Source organism: Paroedura picta, chromosome 5 (assembly GCF_049243985.1).
Source record: "Paroedura picta isolate Pp20150507F chromosome 5, Ppicta_v3.0, whole genome shotgun sequence".
In the NCBI taxonomy this organism is placed as follows: Eukaryota; Metazoa; Chordata; class Lepidosauria; order Squamata; family Gekkonidae; genus Paroedura; species Paroedura picta.
This window is the reverse complement of record NC_135373.1, coordinates 85056238-85074345: the sequence shown is the minus strand read 5'-3', so window position 1 is coordinate 85074345 and position 18108 is coordinate 85056238. Positions and strand designations below refer to the sequence as shown.

At 41.4% G+C, this 18108-nt stretch overlaps 1 protein-coding gene across 1 annotated transcript; it reads right to left on the bottom strand.

Annotated features, from left to right (window-relative positions):
• Positions 1 to 442: 442 nt before the first annotated feature.
• On the bottom strand, positions 443 to 17187 carry LOC143838084 (glioma pathogenesis-related protein 1-like). Its single transcript, XM_077338857.1, has 6 exons — positions 16876 to 17187; positions 16291 to 16536; positions 14980 to 15083; positions 11374 to 11459; positions 1002 to 1028; positions 443 to 913 (listed from the first exon to the last, which is right to left on the bottom strand). Exons 1-6 carry the CDS (start codon positions 17062 to 17064, stop codon positions 759 to 761), a joined length of 807 nt encoding a protein of 268 aa, XP_077194972.1. The 5' UTR covers positions 17065 to 17187; the 3' UTR covers positions 443 to 758.
• Positions 17188 to 18108: the final 921 nt, after the last annotated feature.

Below are 18108 nucleotides of genomic sequence, written 5' to 3'. Positions count from 1 at the left end.
ATCCTGTTTGCCTTTTTAGCTACTGAGTCACACTGCTGACTTATTTTCAGTGTCTCGTTTACTAAGACCCTCAGATCCTTTTCAAACATACTACTAACAAGGCAAATCTCACCTATCCTATAGTGATGCATATGATTTTTCTTACCTAAATGAAGAACGCTGCATTTACTGCTATTGAAATTCATTTTAGTCCAGTTTTCCAGCCTGTCAAAGTCATCCTGTATTCTGAATCCATCTTCTGGTGTGTTCGCTACACCTCCCAGTTTAGCGTCATCAGCAAATTTAAAAAGTACTCCCTCTATTCCTTCATCCAAATCATTTATAAATATGTTGAACAACACAGGGCCCAGGATAGATCCCTGAGGCACTCCACTCTTTACTCCTCTCCAAGAAGATGACAAACCAGACAGAATACATGACAATACATATAGATATACCATAGCATTTATTTTTCAGATTCAAAAATAATTCACATCACTGTGGAATTCTGGAAAATTTTATATAATTCAAAATATTCTAAACAAAGAAACAAACCATATTTTAAAAATAGAAAAATGATTGTATTTAGTTCTATTATCTATTATTATTACTATTTATTAGACTTGTTTCCCACCACTCGCGGCAAGCCAACTTGTGGTGGATTACACAATAAAAACCCCAGACAAAAAAACCCCAATTAAAATTAACATTGTAAACCTGATATTCAGCAACTATAGATATTAAAGGGAATGCTTTGTGTTATATACACATTCAATATATTATTCTTCCATTTTTAAATCTGTATAACGTCGTTGTAAATAGTATACAGCTCCAAATGCTAGAAACATTAATAATGGTCTTAAAATTGCTACAGCAATACAGGATTCATCACATACAATCCGGTGTTCAAAAGCTGGATACCATCGTGTATAGCCTATTTGAAAGAATGTAACAGAACTTTTACTATATATTCATTTTGTAACAAAATATTTAAACTAAAGAAAAATAATTATAATACATACGTTTGACTTTGTCACGTTCAGGATTTCCTGAAAAAAATAAATTATGAAAAGTGAAGATCTTTACGCACATACACGCATGATTTACACACAATCAGTTTTTATTCTTAGGAAAAGTGTATCAAGGAACCTGAGACAATTTCATGTGAATTCCATCATCCAAAACAATTCAATCACATAATGCATCTTTTTGGTGAAATAAACAAAGATCCCTTCCCATTTTCACAATTTAATCAGGCAATGAATAACAGGCCCCTGAATTGATAGTCCTTATGGATACATTCTTTGACTTATCTGTGGATTTACTGAAGAGAGAGCTATACTTACCTGTCATTGTTGTTCATTGAGTTCCACAGAGTATGTAAAACTCTTCTGCCAGGAATTTGGTTGGAGCCAATGAACATCAACAATACAAATACCAACAATAAGGCGGCGGTTGGGTTCACCTTCCAAACAAATACACTGCCCTAGAATTAAGAAGCACTACTGATACAGCACTGAAAGTACATTATGGCTAAAAGCTGGTCTGACTGATTTTAATAGGTATTTTTAGCCACTGAGTCACACCGCTGACTCATGTTCAACGTATGGTCTACTAAGACTCCTAGATCCCTTTCACACATGCTACTGCCAAGACAAGTCTCCCCCATCCTATATTGGTGTATTTGGTTTTTCCTACCTAAATGCAGAACTTTACATTTGTCCCTATTGAACTTAATTTTATTCAGTTTAGCCTACTTCTCGAGCCTATCAAGATCATCCTGTCTTCTGATTCTGTCTTCTGTTGTGTTTGCTACTCCTCCCAGTTTAGTATCGTCTGCAAATTTAATAAGTATTCCCTCTAATCCCTCATCCAAATCATTTATAAATATGTTGAACAACACAGGCCCCAGGACAGATCCTTAGGGTACTGCACTTGTCACTGTTTTCCAAGAAGATGCTGAACCATTAACAAGTACCCTCTGGATACAATATCTCAACTAGTTATTGATCTACCTGATCGAATTAGGATCCATACCACATTTTACCAACTTGTCAACAAGAATATCATGTGGAACCTTATCAAAAGTTTTACTGAAATCCAGATAAACTATGTCCACGGCATTCCCCTGACCCAGCAAGGTTGTCACTTTCTCGAAAAAAGAGATAAGGTTGGTCTGACATGACTTGGTCTTGCGAAACCCATGCTGAGTCTTAGAAATCACAGCTCTCAGTTCCAGCTGCTCAAGGACCGAGTGTTTCATTATTCGTTCCAAAATTTTGCTAGCTACAGATGTCAAGCCACCAGCTTTTCTGTGTAGAACATTGCCCCTGACCAATGAATCTGAAATGCATCTCCCAACAATGCTAGGACACTCCCCATCAGCGAGCAAAATTCCAGGGCCTTCTTTGACTCGCTGTGAGGAAAAATCCAACTGGGAATAGACCTAGCTTTGTAGCCTGTGCTGAGGTACTTGCAGTGGATGGACCACTTGTGGTTGGTCTGGTACATCCTGCTCAGGTTGTCTGCCTCCAAGTTTAGGGTCCCTGCTATGTAAATATCTCTAGGAATTGCCCCAATGCTCTTAGCCTGGTAGCCTTTTATACTTTTACTTATTCGAATTTGTCTTAGAAAATGGTATTGTGCTCTTTTGTGTAGAGTTTCAGCTGTTAAGTCCTGAAATATTTGTAATTCTTGTTTATCAATTGTAAATGGCTTGGTACGATTTTTCAGTTGAAAGGCATTTTTGGTCTTTTTGCAATCAAAACTAAATCCAACTGCACGTAGATCTAGGATAATAATATGGAGGTTTCTGCTAATATAAGACCACTGTTCTTGTACAAAAAAACCCTGTCACTGTGAACTCCAACCTGACACAGAGGTGTCCATGGACATGGGAACCAGAACCCAAACAGGAATCTAGTAAACAGGTTGACCTCCTCAAACAATCATCTGAGTGACTTTAGTACTATTCTGGACACAGAAAAGCAGCATCCAGGAGTGTGTCTGGCAGGGTCATATTTCCTTAGAAGACAAAACTGCAACCCTCTAATATGAAGTCTGGCAAAAGGAATAACAGCATTGGGGCTAACCATTAATAGAGCTAACAAACTGCCACCTTTTTCTCAAAAGACTTGTACCATTGCTCTAAGGTTCTTGCCTGTGTCTGAAGGCAAGAAGTCTCTCATCTAAACAGAGTCCATAGAGACTGGACCTGCTGAGAAGGCTCCAAATGAGATGAGAACAAGTAAAGAGAACCAGTTCAACATTTTCACCCAGAACGCCTAGAGTGGACGCCACAATGAGCCAATCATCAAAGGAAGGGAAGAAAGTATAATCCTTAGTGCAAAGGTGAGTCACCAACACAGATATACATTTGGTAAAGACTTTGGGTGCTGTAATAAAGTCAAACAATGGAGCAGTGTATTGGAATGCCAAACTTTGTTAGAACTGGAGGTATTTTCTGTGTGAGGAGTAAAAGGCCATATGAAAATATGCATCCTTAAGGTCTATGATTTCAACGGGGAAAGAAACTCAGTGACAGACGACATACCATTCTAAACTTTGAAATTTTAAAGCATTTGTTTAATTCTCTCCAATCAAGAAGAGGTCTACATGCTCCATCCTTATCAAGAAAGAATCTTGAGTGGAAACCCCTTAACTGTAGGCCACTGTTCTTGAATTTTTTTTCTTCCTGATTATTTACTAACAGGATTAACCTATCCATTCTGGCCATCTCTGTTAGTTTTTCCAACCACATTTCAATTGTGGGGATCTCCTTTTGTTTCCATCTTTTGGCTATTACTAGTCAGGCCGCCGCCGTGGCATAAAAGAACTAGGATTCCATTTTTTTCGGAATGTTATCTGGGAAGAAAGGTAATAATAAATGCTCTGGTTTCATAGCAAAATCTAAGTTTAACATTTTTTCTAATTCCATATGAATCCTAGACCAGAGCTTATGCACCGTGGGACACCTCCACCACATGTGGAAAAAGGATCCTACTTTCTCTTCACATTTCCAGCATCTGTTGCTGCTTCCTTTAAACATTCTTGCTATTAACTTTGGTGTTATATACCAGTGATAGATCATTTTGTATCAATTCTCTCTGATGGCTTGATTTCTCGTAAGTTTATTCACCTTTTTCCACATCTCTTCCCATGTATCTACCGGTACCATGTTTTCTGAGTTCCTCATCCATTTAACCATGCAGTTTTTTACTGTTACTATTTCTGTTTCGTATTTCAATAATATTTTATAAATATGACATTGTAAGTGAGACTTTTGCTGTATGATCAATTCCTCGAACTCTGTAAATGCCCTCTTTGTACTTTATTGTGTTTTGAAGTCTGCTTTCAATCTAGATTTTAGTTGGTTATATTCCATCCACTTTATTGGAATTCCTTCTTGGTTTATAGTTGACAGTTCTTTAAGTTTTCTTGTATTAGTTAGGATATCCTTATAGTTTAGACATGTGAACCTTGCTTGCTGTTGTGGTGAATAATCAATATTTAGCAGGGAAATAGGTCTATATGAGTGTAGCGATAGTCAATCTCTTTTTTCTTTAAAAATTAATGATATAGATCAGGGGCAGTCAAACTGCGGCCCTCCAGATGTCCATGGACTCCAATTCCCAGGAGCCCCTGCCAGCATTTGCTGGAAGGGGCTTCTGGGAATTGTAGTCCATGGACATCTGGAGGGCCGCAGTTTGACTACCCCTGATATAGATGCTTGATTCCAGGATTCTGGTAGCTTCTTGTTTTTTGATAACCTCATTCATCAATTGTAATAATACAGGCGAGATCACATGTGAAAGCTTCTTGTAGTATATTGATGACAATCCATCTGGTCCTGGTGCCTTTGAGGTTTTGTTGATGATACTGCCTCATTTATTTCTTACATTGTTATCTTCTGATTCAATATGTTTTTATGATTTTCTGTAAAGTGTTTTATGGGTGTATCTTTACAAAATGTTGCATTATCCATCAAATTTCCATCCTCCTGATACAATTGTTGCAGAAATTTAGTAAGACATTGCTGAATTTCTGACTCAGTCACATGCTCTTTCCCATAAATTTTTAATTTATTTATACATTGCTTCTGAACTTTCGCTCTTAACTGTTGCGCCAGCCATCTGCCTGGTTTGTCTCCCCATTCAAATTCTTTTTGTTTCAAGAACACCAGTTTTTTCCTCAGATCTTCTGATTTGATGCTATCCCTCTGTAGTCTGAGCAATCTTAACTGTTTGGCTATCTTCCTTGTTTGCCGTACCTGATATTCTTGTTCTAGCTTTTTAAGAGTTCCTATGATTTTATCTAATTCTTCCTTTTTCTTTTTTGTCCTCTTGGCATTAGCATGTGATCAGATACCTCTCATGAAAGCCTTACTTGCATCCCATAGACCCATTATGCACGGGGAGAATAACGCACATTCGGGGTGGAATGGCAGCGACTAAAATCACCGATAACGCATGGTGCCGGCTGCAACCGGCCGCAGCTTTGGTGCCTGCCACCAAAAAAGCCGCGTTAGCGAAACGCGGAAGAAAGCACAGCTTCCGGGTGACCGGGGCGCAACCAGAAGTGGCGCCCGTATCACCACGTGCATAATCGGTTACTCTGGGTTTTGCCACCGTCGCGCCCCGCCCCGTGTATAACCGGTGTGCGTCACGTCTTCCCCCTTCGCGTTTTCCATGTGACCCGAAATCGCCGTTTCGGCGGCTGTGCATAATGGGCCATACTGTTGCTAATGATACAACGATATTGGCTAGATATCAGGAAAAAAATTTTCACAGTCAGAGTAGTTCAGCAGTAGAATAGGCTGCCTAAGGAGGTGGTGAGCTCCCCCTCACTGGCAGTCTTCAAGCAAAGGTTGGATACACATTTTTCTTGGATGCTTTAGGATGCTTTGGGCTGATCCTGCGTTGAGCAGGGGGTTGAACTAGATGGCCTATATGGCCCCTTCCAACTCTATTTCTATGATTCTATTCTATGATTCTGGAGTACATTCAGTTGGAAAAATTATTGCAGATCTAATTCGCATTTTTTCAGAATCCTTGAGTCCTCTAGGATGAAGTTAATAATTTTCCATCTTCTTCTTCCTATTCTCCATCTATAAAGGATTATGGCCGGCAAAAAAGTTGGGCAAGATGTTAATTCTAGCTATTCTAGGAAGCAATTGTGAGAAGGACCAGCATTGATCTAGCCTTGAATACGAAGAATATATGTTGGGAAAAAATGTATATTCACGCTGTTTTGGATGTCGCACTCTCCAGACATTCACCAGTGAGAGTTCTTAGAAGTTCTTTAATGCAACTTTTGGGAAGTTTGAACCAGTAGGGGCATATATGTTTACAAGAGTCAGCTTTTGTCTATCTGTAAGAGAGATCTTTAAAGATAAAAAACGTCCTTCTGGATCTTGGCAAAAAATTTTGCCTTTTATATTTGGATTTACCAAGTATATTGCAACACCTCTTTTCTTTACACATGCTGAAGCAGCAAACACTTGTCCTAATTTCTTTGGCTTTAAAAATTTCTTATGTTTGTTGTTCACATGCTTTTCTTGTAAGCATATTATGTCCGGTCTTAACTTGTTGATTAAAATATTTTTGTCTTTTATTAAGTATGTTCAGACCATTAACATTTACTGATATGATTTTTAATGTTTCCATATTTTGTATAAGAAAAATTCCTGTTTCTAACCAACTGCCCCTGAAGGCTCATGTTGCGATTTTGACTTTTATTACACTGGTGATTGTTGTGCTTGCTGTAGGTTTTTCTTTCTTGTTTAAGGAGGACTGCTAGTTCTTGTGCTTGTTGGAGCGTCTGTATAGCTTTTCTGCCCAATGGTAATAGTATCTCCAGTGCAAATGGTATCTTCTAGAAATATTTTATACTTTTACTTATTAGAATTTGTCTTAGAAAATGGTATTGTGCTCTTTTGTGTAGAGTTTCAGCTGTTAAGTCCTGAAATATTTGTAATTCTTGTTTATCAATTGTAAATGGCTTGGTACGATTTTTCAGTTGAAAGGCATTTTTGGTCTTTTTGCAATCAAAACTAATCAGTATGTCCCTTGGATGATCCTTCCATTTCTCGCCCTTATGATTAATTATATATATCTTGTCCAAAGAGACTTCCTCTTCTGGCAAATATTGTTGCAGTTCTTTTGTTAGTTCCAGCCTCAAATTTTGCTTGCCAAAGGATTCTTTGATTCCTCTAAGACTCAAATTTCTTGATCTATTCTCCATCTCTAGCACCTCCAACTTGCCCTCTACTGATTTCTTCCAAGTCGGTAATTTTTCAATCTCTTTTTCCTGAACTTCTAGCTTTTTTGTGTTATCTTCTACTGCCACCTTCAGCCCGTCAATCCTTCCTGAAAACTCCAACTTACAGTCTTGTATTTCTTTAACAATTTCTTTGGATTGCTGATTTTGCAGAATTTTCATTGAGGCTTTTATATCCCCACTTTGTTTTTCCAGTAATCTAATTAATTGTGCCATACCCGGTGGTCTCTCTTCTTCAAAATCTTCCTCCTCTTTATCATCCCCTATGTCTATGTCCCTTTTTGTCTTTTCATTTATTTTCTTAATTTTGGCTGCTCCAGCCATCTCCCTCTTAAATTTCCAAAAGGTTATTATGTCTGTTGTAAATTAGTCAGAATTCTGATGGTTGCTGCTTCTGCTCTCTGGAGGGTTCGGGGGACTGGTTGAGCTAGGTTGTGGACCACTTTTCCTTTTCAGAAATGGGGAGGAGTGATAACACCGAGGATATGAGTATGGCACTTGTGCCTGCAGTTGCTTCTGTCCCTTGTAAAATTGGGTGGCAAAACTATGTTGCCTCTGGGTGAAACACTGCCAGGGGGCAGAAACAATATCACACACACAATTCCTTTATTGGCATAAAGCAGATTAGCAAGATAAACATAGATAGTCAAGATATACCAGTCAGTTTGAATTTAAAAAGTGAAGACAGAAATTCAGCCATAATAAAAGTGACATCGGCATCCTTATCACTCAATAAAAAGTGGCAGATCAGGTCTTTTGAATGGTTTCTCCATTTTGGTATAAAAGGTATAATATGCCTTCGCTGGCCAATAAACAAGGGACAATCCAGCAAAATATGTTGAATAGTGTCAGGAGAATTTGATTCACAAGGGCATAGTCTATTTTCAAAAGGAATCTTGGCAAATCTCCCTTGTAATACTTTGGATGGAAAGACGTTGAGCCGAGCAAGTGAAAACGGTCTGCGATAAAGGGGATAAGCCGGCATTATCCCATGCTTCACTTGGAGAATGGGGAGAACAAGTTGCCTTAATAGTTGGATGGATTTTTTTAAATTCCTGATCAAGGAGCCTTGATTTGGCACTTAATGGAAGACTCATTCAGAGATAAGATGCAATCGTAGTCAATGCCAATTTGTTGGAGTGGGGGCAGAAACAGAAGGACAAACACTTTGGGATCAAGCTGTCTGTTGATTCTTCTTCATTGTTGAAAAGAACTTGTCAGTGGTCTGGGAGAAAAGAGTCAACCCTTAAAAAGGAATGTCCTCTACCTTACATTGTGTTTCCAAAGGAAGAACAGTTGGGAGCAGCCATGAATGCCTCCTGAAAAGCACTGCAGAGGCCATAGATCTGTCCGAAACATCAGCTACTTGATGTCTTTTTTGGAGAGTCTGACTGCTTCCGACTGGATCAACTTAGCTAGCAACTTGGATTGTTCAGTTTATCTAAATCTTGGGGAAGACTCTCCTCAAGGAAATGTTACCATAAATGTTTGGTCCTTGATTCTGTTAAACATCTTCATTATGCACTCGGCAGAAGATGGCGGCTTGACAAGTTCACTTTCTGTAAGCTCCCGATCTGGGCAGGGGACCAAGCACATTAGAGCTTGGCAGAAGTATTTGAGGCAAGCAAGCCTCGTGAAATTCTCCCCCTGAAAGCCTTTGGAGCTTAATGGGGCCCTTTACTGGTCCATGGAGACTGAGGTCTCCAGACCACAAGCCATCCGTGCTCGGGGTCCAGAAGCTGCTTCCGCCATTTTTCCTATCTCTTCTTTCTTTTGTTCCGTTTTTCTGAAGCCTACACAGATTTCCTCCCCCTCTAGAATTGCCTTTGCAATTACTAAACTCTCTCAACGTGGAACCGAAGGACAACTCACTCAATCTACCTGGGATGAATGTGAGTAGCCTATTCGACTAACACGGACACCTCGCCCCCCCCCCCGCTTCTTTGCTTTAACTGATTAGCGGCATTAAAGAAGTGACCGCGTTTGCGGAAGGCTTCCCACCCATTCATCTACCTGTGGGGAGGGGCAACGTTGTTGAATCGCAAAGATTTTAAGATCCAGAAGAGCTTTCTGGTTAGCTTTGTGAGTAAACTTGTTCAGGACGCTTTTATTCAAAAAAGAGCTGACCCATTTCAACTTGAAGACCAAGAAGTTCAAGTATTTCAGGATTTGGCGGTAGAGATTCTATGGAAGACAGCACAATTCCATTTTTTACGCCAAATCCTATTCAACAAAAATATAAGGTACTTCTGGAAGATCCCCATCGTGTTGGAAGTAATCTTGCCGAAAGAGAGGAAGATCATTAAAACTTTACAACAAATTCAAGAACTAGCATATACCTTACCCCAGGGCTCTGCCTTACCTCAACTTCAACAAGAGATCTTATAGGAAGCACCTTCAAGACCACAACATGAGCAACCAGGAGCCTCGGACCAAGACATGAAACCTTGGAAGAAGTAATTCTTTGCCACGGAAACTCTAAAAATTCTTTCTGTTAACATTAATGGCTTAAATGTGCCAGCTAAGCGTTCCAAGGTCTTTAATCAACTTAAATAATCAGGAGCGGATATAATATGCTTGCAAGAAACCCATATAAAAAATATCAAGGCATTTTAAAGGTAAAGAGACTGGGCCGTGAATTTGTGGCATTGTCCCCTGTGAAGAAAAGAGGAGTAGTAATATATGTTGTGAATCCAAATGTAAAGGCAGAAGTACTCCTAAGGGATTTCGAAGGTCGTTTTATCATATTGAGTATCCTACTGTCTGATGGACAAAAACTTATACTAGCAAATTTTTATGCTCCTAATAATGCCAGAACAAAAAATTTATAATGAATTTTTTTCTCTGCATAATGAAATTGCAGAAACAGGACTGATGCTTATTGGAGATTTCAATACCATTGTGAACCCATTTCTAGATAAAACACATAAAAGACAGGGAACTCGATTCCCTAAGACTCTCTTGGTTGGTTCTTATGGCATATTCATGTGCTCGCTGACAAAGGCAGAGTATCAGCAGAAGGCACTTGAGCTCCCATCGGTAGATGAAGGACTGTGAGCAGAAAAGGGAAGGAGACCAAAAAACACGCTGACATTTATGCATCAAAAAAAGACTTCTCAGTACTGTAACATAAGAAAATAATAAACTGTAAAGGCTCAATTGCAGGGAAAAGTCTTTGTAACCTTTACTGAACTTGGTTTACACCAGCACATCACCAGGTTGCAGCACCTTTCCAGAAACTTGTATCAGCAATTTTTCACAAGAGGGAAGTAATCTTGTGTGACATCGGGAAGCCCTATAGATTACAGGAAATCAGTGGCAATAAAGAGATAACAGGATTATTTTTTGTGGCCCCTGTCTAGAGCAATGGTGGCAGCAGCAAGGCAAAAGTAATGGGGAAGAGACAATAAGGGCAAAAACCCTTGAGCCAACCTTTGCAAAATATTAAAATCTTTCTTGTGAGGACAGCCACTACAGGAGTTTGAAAGGGAATACAGAGCTAGTTATGTGTGGAATGTGACACAAATTCACTTATAGCTAAGGTGCTGCAAGCTGGTGATATGATGGTGTCGTGTGGCAATACCATGTTCCCCGCAGAACCATGTTGACACAACCTGTTGCCCAGGAATGGATGGGAACAGGCCGGGGAATGTGGCAGGCGTTAACTGGCATAGGGTTGATACAATCCCTGTAATCAACCCAAATGTTTTAGATGTATTACAATCACAGCCTATTTCACTTGTTCCAAATAACTCACTGTGAGCTACACAGAAACAACCCTTTGCCTAAAGCTATACATAAAACTGACACAATTACCATAGTCACATTTTCACTAGAGTATGATAGAGAGAGTATGATAGAGATCATTTTCACACCAGAAAGCCAATGTGGTTACATGCCTGGAAGAATAGACAGTGACAAGGGAAATCTACGTTCAGCCATAAAGTTGGCCTTCGGTCTACCATTTTGTCTTTCAACTCTACAAAACTGCGCAAAGACAAAGGGAGCTGGTAAGGAACCATGCCACAAACCTTTTGGAGAAAGCATAAGATTAAAATATAATATATGATAAATACATTTCTTTTTAATGAAGCATTTTCTCAATTTTGTACTTACTGCAAAGTTTATTTTCACATGTATCTTCTTCTCGGCAAGCACTACATGACTTTCCTTTCCTATAAGGTTTCCTTGGAGAATTGCCACTAAGACCAAAATATTCAGAATGTATTAGGATTTAAATGTAAAATTATTTCAAATGTAATAAATATTTTGATGCGACAAACTGCCTGCATTTGTGTTAATCAATCCTTTCCTCCCTCCCCCAATGGATAACAGAGCGGAATACTTTGAGTTAGAATAGCAGAACAGTAAGGAGGAGGATTTGCTATCAAAAGCATCATGTATAGTATTATTCTACTTACATGGAGACATTTAGGGCTGTCAATTACATTCTAGAGATGCTATTCCCAGTATTAGCTAGCCACCCAAGCCCGGTAAATAACGGTTCATGCAGGTTGAGTGCTATGTGAACATTTACCAGTTCCCTCATCACATACATTTAATATACCACCCTATCCAGCAAGCAGACTCAGAGCAGTGTACATCATGGTCTCCACATCAACAGTTTAAACACTCAATTAAAATGTAATTGTAAAATGTGAAATACATTTAAAAATTGAATGGCAGTTTGATTTAGCATCTGATGTAAAAAGCGAAATAGCAGCACTGGCAATCTCAGAATGCCTCCTGTTCTTAGTTCTAGCAGGGCCCAGAAGAGCTCTGGGAACTTGTTCCACCAGGTGGAGGCCAGAATGGAAAATGTCCTGGCACTGATTGAGGCCAGACATAACTCCTTGGGGTCAGGGACCACCAGCTGGTTGATATTTGAAGATAGAGGCTATTTCTCAGATACACAGGACCTGGACTGTGGATGGTCTTGTGGGCAAGTACCAGAATCTTAAATTGGATCTGGAATTCAACTAGAAGCCAGTGCAACAGTTAAAGCACACGTTGAATATGTGCCCTCCAGGGTATAACCGTCAGGACCCTGACTGCTGCATTCTGGACCAGTTGCAATTTCTGGAGCATAGAGTGAATCATTTGAGAAGATCACTTCTAGTAGAAACAATACACTAAAACAAGGGCCTCAGAAGGTGGCAGGGTATATACAGTGCAGTTTAGGCTTAGGAGCTTTCACGGGATCAGGGCATGATGCGGTTGTGGCGGTTGTTGCACATGGGGAGGGAGATTGAGGCCTCTATGCTGATCTTCCCAGTGCAGGAGCCCCCATAAGAGGATGGCTGGATGGCGGGATGGCGGGCCACAGCAACGCCCCCAAGTGAGGCCACCCAGATGGTAGGAATTTGATTATGAATAATCTGAACAGGCAGCCATATCGGCAGCACTACAATATTTGCATATGGATGATTGTGACCCAATCCTGCCTCTCTAGAAACACAGGCATGTGACATACCAACTGAAACTGAGCAAAGGTAGAGGGTTGTATTGAGCCAGCTTTTCCGGATTGGAAATTCTGAGACACACTTGAAAATTTCCCCTGAAATATTTTGTCTTTTAGAAACAGTGAGATGTTTTTAAGACTAGGTTTTGTTCAAATGTGTAGTGTAACTATCTGATAAGCCTCTGGCCCATTATGCACGGAGTGGAAAGTCTGCGTTCGGGGTGGAATGGCGGCGGCTAAAATCACCAATTATGCACGCTGCAGGCGGCAACCGGGTGCAGAGTCAACGTATGCCGCCGAAAAAGCCACATTAGCGAGATGCAGAAGAAAGTGGAGCTTCCTGGGACCAGGGCGCAACCAGAAGCAGCTCCGGAGTATCTGGGTGCATAATCGGATACTCTGGGTTTTGCCGCCATTGTGTTCCATCCCGTGCATAATCGGTTTGCTTCGCTTCTTCCTCCTCCTCGTTCTCCATGCCACCGTTTCAGCGGCCGTGCATAATAGGCCTCTGTGAAAACCAGTTTTAAAAATGCTTTTATTGAGCCTGAAAATAGCAAAGTGGATCTTTAAACTTGAACACCTCACATTCAGCTCCATTGGGAAACTGTACTATGTGACTATGGTTGGGAGAAGGTTAGGGCCATGCTCATTTGTTAACTTCCTATCCCAGCCTCATAAGACACATTTTCTATTGTGAAATATTTCAGAGTATTTGAGGGCTGCTGTACACAATTCAAAATCAAAGATGTGTTTTTTGAGTACCCAAAGTATGTAACCCTATTTTGACTTTGAGTGGCTTAGTCTAGTTGCCTTTCACAATTGGTACACTGGCCCGTCAGTTTACCATTAGTTACAGAGATGATGAGGAAGACAATTATAAAAACTTTCTAAGACTTCCTGAGCATTCTTTCACTGAAAGCAAACTAAATTTTGTAGGTTTATGTTAATATCCGAATTAGCTGTTGCAACTTAGAAAATGCAAAATTATTATGATAAACTATTAGGAATGGAATTAAAAAACTACAAGAATGATGTTGTAATACCACCTGTAAATTCCACTTCCAAGACACATTCTGACTAGAAGGCACAAACAGCTTGCTTCTTTTCAACACAGCTGATGCAAAAACATGCTGCAGAGATGCAGCAGGTCAGATGGATGCTGTGTGCAAATACATGCATACCACTGCATGCAAGACTCATATGCACAAGTGATTCTCTGCTTGGATTCCTGGCTTCCTAGTGCATCCTGAGAATTTTATTTCATGGCAGGGAAACAGTCAAGTCACCCCAGAAGTAAGGCAACAGCCTAGAAAAGAACCTAAGAAGAGTCTTGTTCAATTAGACCAATGTTCTATCCAGTTCAGCATCCTGTCTCACACAGTGGCCAACCAGTTCCTCCAGACGGCTAGCGACAGGCCATAGAGGTCAAGGCATTGCCCTCCTGGCTTTGAGATTGAAAGAATTAGTGTCTCTGAATGTGGAAGTTCCTCTCAGTCACTTTAGCTAAGAGCCAGATAGACTTATCCTCCATGAATCTACCTAATACTCTTTTAAAGCTATCCATTCTCGTGACCATCACTATATCGTCTGGCAGAGAATCACTTGTGTCTATGAGCCTTGCATGCAGCGGTATGCATTTATTCACCCTTTGTGTACAGTAGTTTCTTTTGTCCTTTTGGATAAGTTCTCAATATTTTGGGAAAGAGAGAAAAATGTCAACTGTCTCCATTCCATGCAAAATTTTATGAACCTCTATCATGTCTCCCCTTAGTTATCACTTTTCAAAACGGAAAAGTCCCATTCTCTTCTGCCTTTCCTCCCCTAATAATCTCCAGATAAAATGGTTGTCCATATTCAAGACTTAACATTTAGAGTGCTGATCTAACTCCATATGACTAGTATTTTTGGGGTGCTTGAAGATTCACTCATTTTGTTTTATTTTTTATTGTTCTAGGGAGCATTTATTCTTATAGAAACCTCTAGTTGGCAAAGCTATGTCTAGGATGCAGTTTACCACTATATGGACTCCTAAACACCACACTGCTTGAAGCATGAACCTGCTCACTGATTCTTCCCTAAGGTTGTGAAATATGTCATAGCTGCCTTATATCACCTTATATGTGAAAGAAGCCCTCTTTAAAATGAAAAGGATATTTCAAATTTGAATTGCTTAACATCTGCTGTAGAAATAATAATCTATTAATGTGCAGACATACATTTACACATATATGATAAACTCTATTGAACAAATGTTAAATTACCCTGGACCATAATTGCACACGAAGATTTCACGATTATTTAAATTATCAACTCTTCGGCAGAAAACAATAGCACAGCCAACTTTATAAGAGTTATCCCAAACAACCTGGGGGAAAAGGAAGCTTTATTTAAAAAAAAACTGCAAGCTGTGCTAATAAGCAGCATACCTACAATTTTAGTTTCAAACCAAATTTCCCCTTTGTATTTTTTAATATTTTTCCTATCAAGTGGAAACCTACAGTTAGCATATAAAATTGTAGTAGTGTTGGAGGAGCAAAGCATTCTCCGAGAGATGCAGGCAGACAGGTGGTCCCTCAGATACGCTGGACCCAGACTGTATATGGCTTTAAATCCAGTACCCTGAACTGGATTTGGAATTCAAATGGAACTTTGTTGTTGTTATGTGCAAAGTCGTGTCCGACCCATCGCGACCCCATGGACAATGATCCTCCAGGCCTTCCTGTCCTCTACCATTCCCTGGAGTCCATTGGAGTTTGCACAAATGGGACTACTATTGGTTTTTAGATGAAACTCAAATACTTTGGCCACCTCATGAGAAGGAAAGACTCCCTGGAGAAGAGCCTAATGCTGGGAGCGATCGAGGGCAAAAGAAGAAGGGGACGACAGAGAATGAGGCGGCTGGCTGGAGTCACTGAAGCAGTCAGTGCAAACTTACCGTATTTGCCGGCGTATAAGACGACTGGGCATATAAGATGACCCCCCAACATTTCCACTCAATATATAGAGTTTGTTACATTATATTATGGTACTATGGGCCACTATGGGCAGCTATGTCTATCCCAACTGAAGTGCACCCGGCGTATAGGACGACCCCCCCACTTGGGGCATGTTTTTCAGGGGGGAAAAGTAGACTTATACGCCAGCAAATACTGTAAATTGATTCTGGGAAATGGTAGAGGACAGGAAGGCCTGGAGGATCATTGTGCATGGGGTCACGATGGGTCGGACAGGACTTCGCACCTAACAACAACAACTGGTTTCTAGACTGCTCAGATCAGTTCCCCTGGAGAAAATGTTTGCTTTGGAAGGTGAACTGTCTGAGGTCCCTCCCCTTCTCAAACCATACTACAGACTTCACTACCCCAACCTGGAGGCAACCCTAATATACATGGTTGAAAACCACATTTTCTCAAAACAAAACAAAAAAATTGTAGCTACCTGACATGGATTCAATTATAGTTTCCCAACATTTTGAGTAGTTTGGCCCTTATAGGTATTCAGCTAAATATTCACAGGTTCCTAATTTTTACTATAATGCATTTTGATAATCAGAATAGAAAAAAAATATTTACCTGAGTATAATGACCGCATACCCTTGTACACTTTTGGTCATCGTATGTATAGTAATTAACCTCTTTGTGCCATGCTGCGATGGCATGAGCAGGATTAAAATATCTTCGTACGGCAACTGACATCCATAAATTTTCTCCAAGGACCCAAAGTGAAGGATCAGGATGGCTCCTTCTGTACGGACTGTGCCTAAAAGTGCATTTGTTTCCCCATGCTCTAGCCGTTCTAGCTAATGCTACATCCCATGACTATGAAATAAAAAAAGGATCATGCACAAAGTTTAGAACATTGAACCCCACTGAGACCCCTGTCCTCCCGTGCGTCCACCCTCCAATCCCAACCTGGAGATGGCAACCCTGCTCCCTTCCCCCCGCCTGCGGCGGCCGCGGCGACAAGGGGGCCCCACCCATCTCTGCTTGGGACCACCTCTCCCGTAACTTTCTGCACCAGAACTGAATTGGCGACTCAAGCTTCTTCGAATTCAGTGGCAGAAAGCACACGCAGGTTCTTGCCCCCGCCGTCGCAAACGCCATCTGCCATCTGCCCTCGCCCCTCGCCCGCCACTCCCAGCCCCGCTCAGAGCGCACCATATAGAGCATGTTGGACGCCGAAGGCTTGACTTCGGAGCGGTGCTTGTTGTGGGTATCCACGATCAAGTTGATGAAGGTCCGGTTGGTGATGCTGGGATAGGCCCCCGGCAGCGGATGAAACTGTTTCTGAGCCCTCAGGTGCCCCAGGGCGAGCAAGCCCAGCACGGCCCGCAGCCAGAGCCTCATCGTGTCCCTGCCCCGCGCGCCAACCGCCCCTTCAGAGCGCGCCAACGGCCACGCGCCAACGGCTGCGGCCCGAGCCAGCCCCGCCCCCGCCTTCGAGAACCCCGCGCCGCGTTGGGCGCCGAACCCTCATTCCCGCGGGCAGGCTCTGCCGTAGCCTGTCGACACCAAACTGTGGCGCCCCAGATGTCCCTGGACTACAATTCCCATGTGCATCTGGAGATCCACTTTGCCCACACTTGCTGGGTTCCCCGTCCTAGTTTGAAATACCTCCGTCCTTCTGGGCCAATGCTCCTGGGGGATAAGTCTCTGTCTGGCCCAACAGTATGTCTACGCAGGAAGGGATCCTGGGCCACCTCCTGGCCTCTGCACCACGTCCCCTCCCCGCGCCGCTTCCACTTTCCTCCAGCTAGGACTTGAGAGTCCGGTCTTTCCGCAACGGGGCTCCATCAGGAGGAGGAAATGAAGCTGGAGGCTGCGAGTTCCTCCGCTCTTCTTGCCCGACCTCTCCCTGCCAGCTTCAAAAGCAGCCGAGGGGAGGAAAAGGACTCGAATGAGGCGGCGGGGAGCAAGAGGTGAATCGCAAGGCGCTTCTCTTCCTACCGGGAGCACCGCTCCTTGGGGCCGGGACCAGAAAACCATAAAGATCTTATCCAGTCATTCACGGGGGGGGGGGGGGGGCGGAGCAGTGAGTGATGGTAGATAAAAGTGGGTAGCCGTGTTGCTCTGAAGTAGCACAATATGTAACGTAATTTCGAATTCAACTGTCTCGTTTTAGGACACGATAACTTGAAAGCCCAGCTTGTCTCTTGTGGGGATGCTTCCACGTTAGAGTGGAGATGGATGGGGCAAGCAACTAGTCTCTCTTAATAATTTTTCACAACTGGGAAAGTATTAAAATCGACAGTTTTATTTCTCCAATGCTTTTGTGAACTACAACTTAAATGTTTTAACAATTGAAATAAAATTAATTAATTAATATGGCTTAATTTGGCTATGACACGGTTTACTAATATGTCCTTAAAATATATTTCCTTATATTTGTAC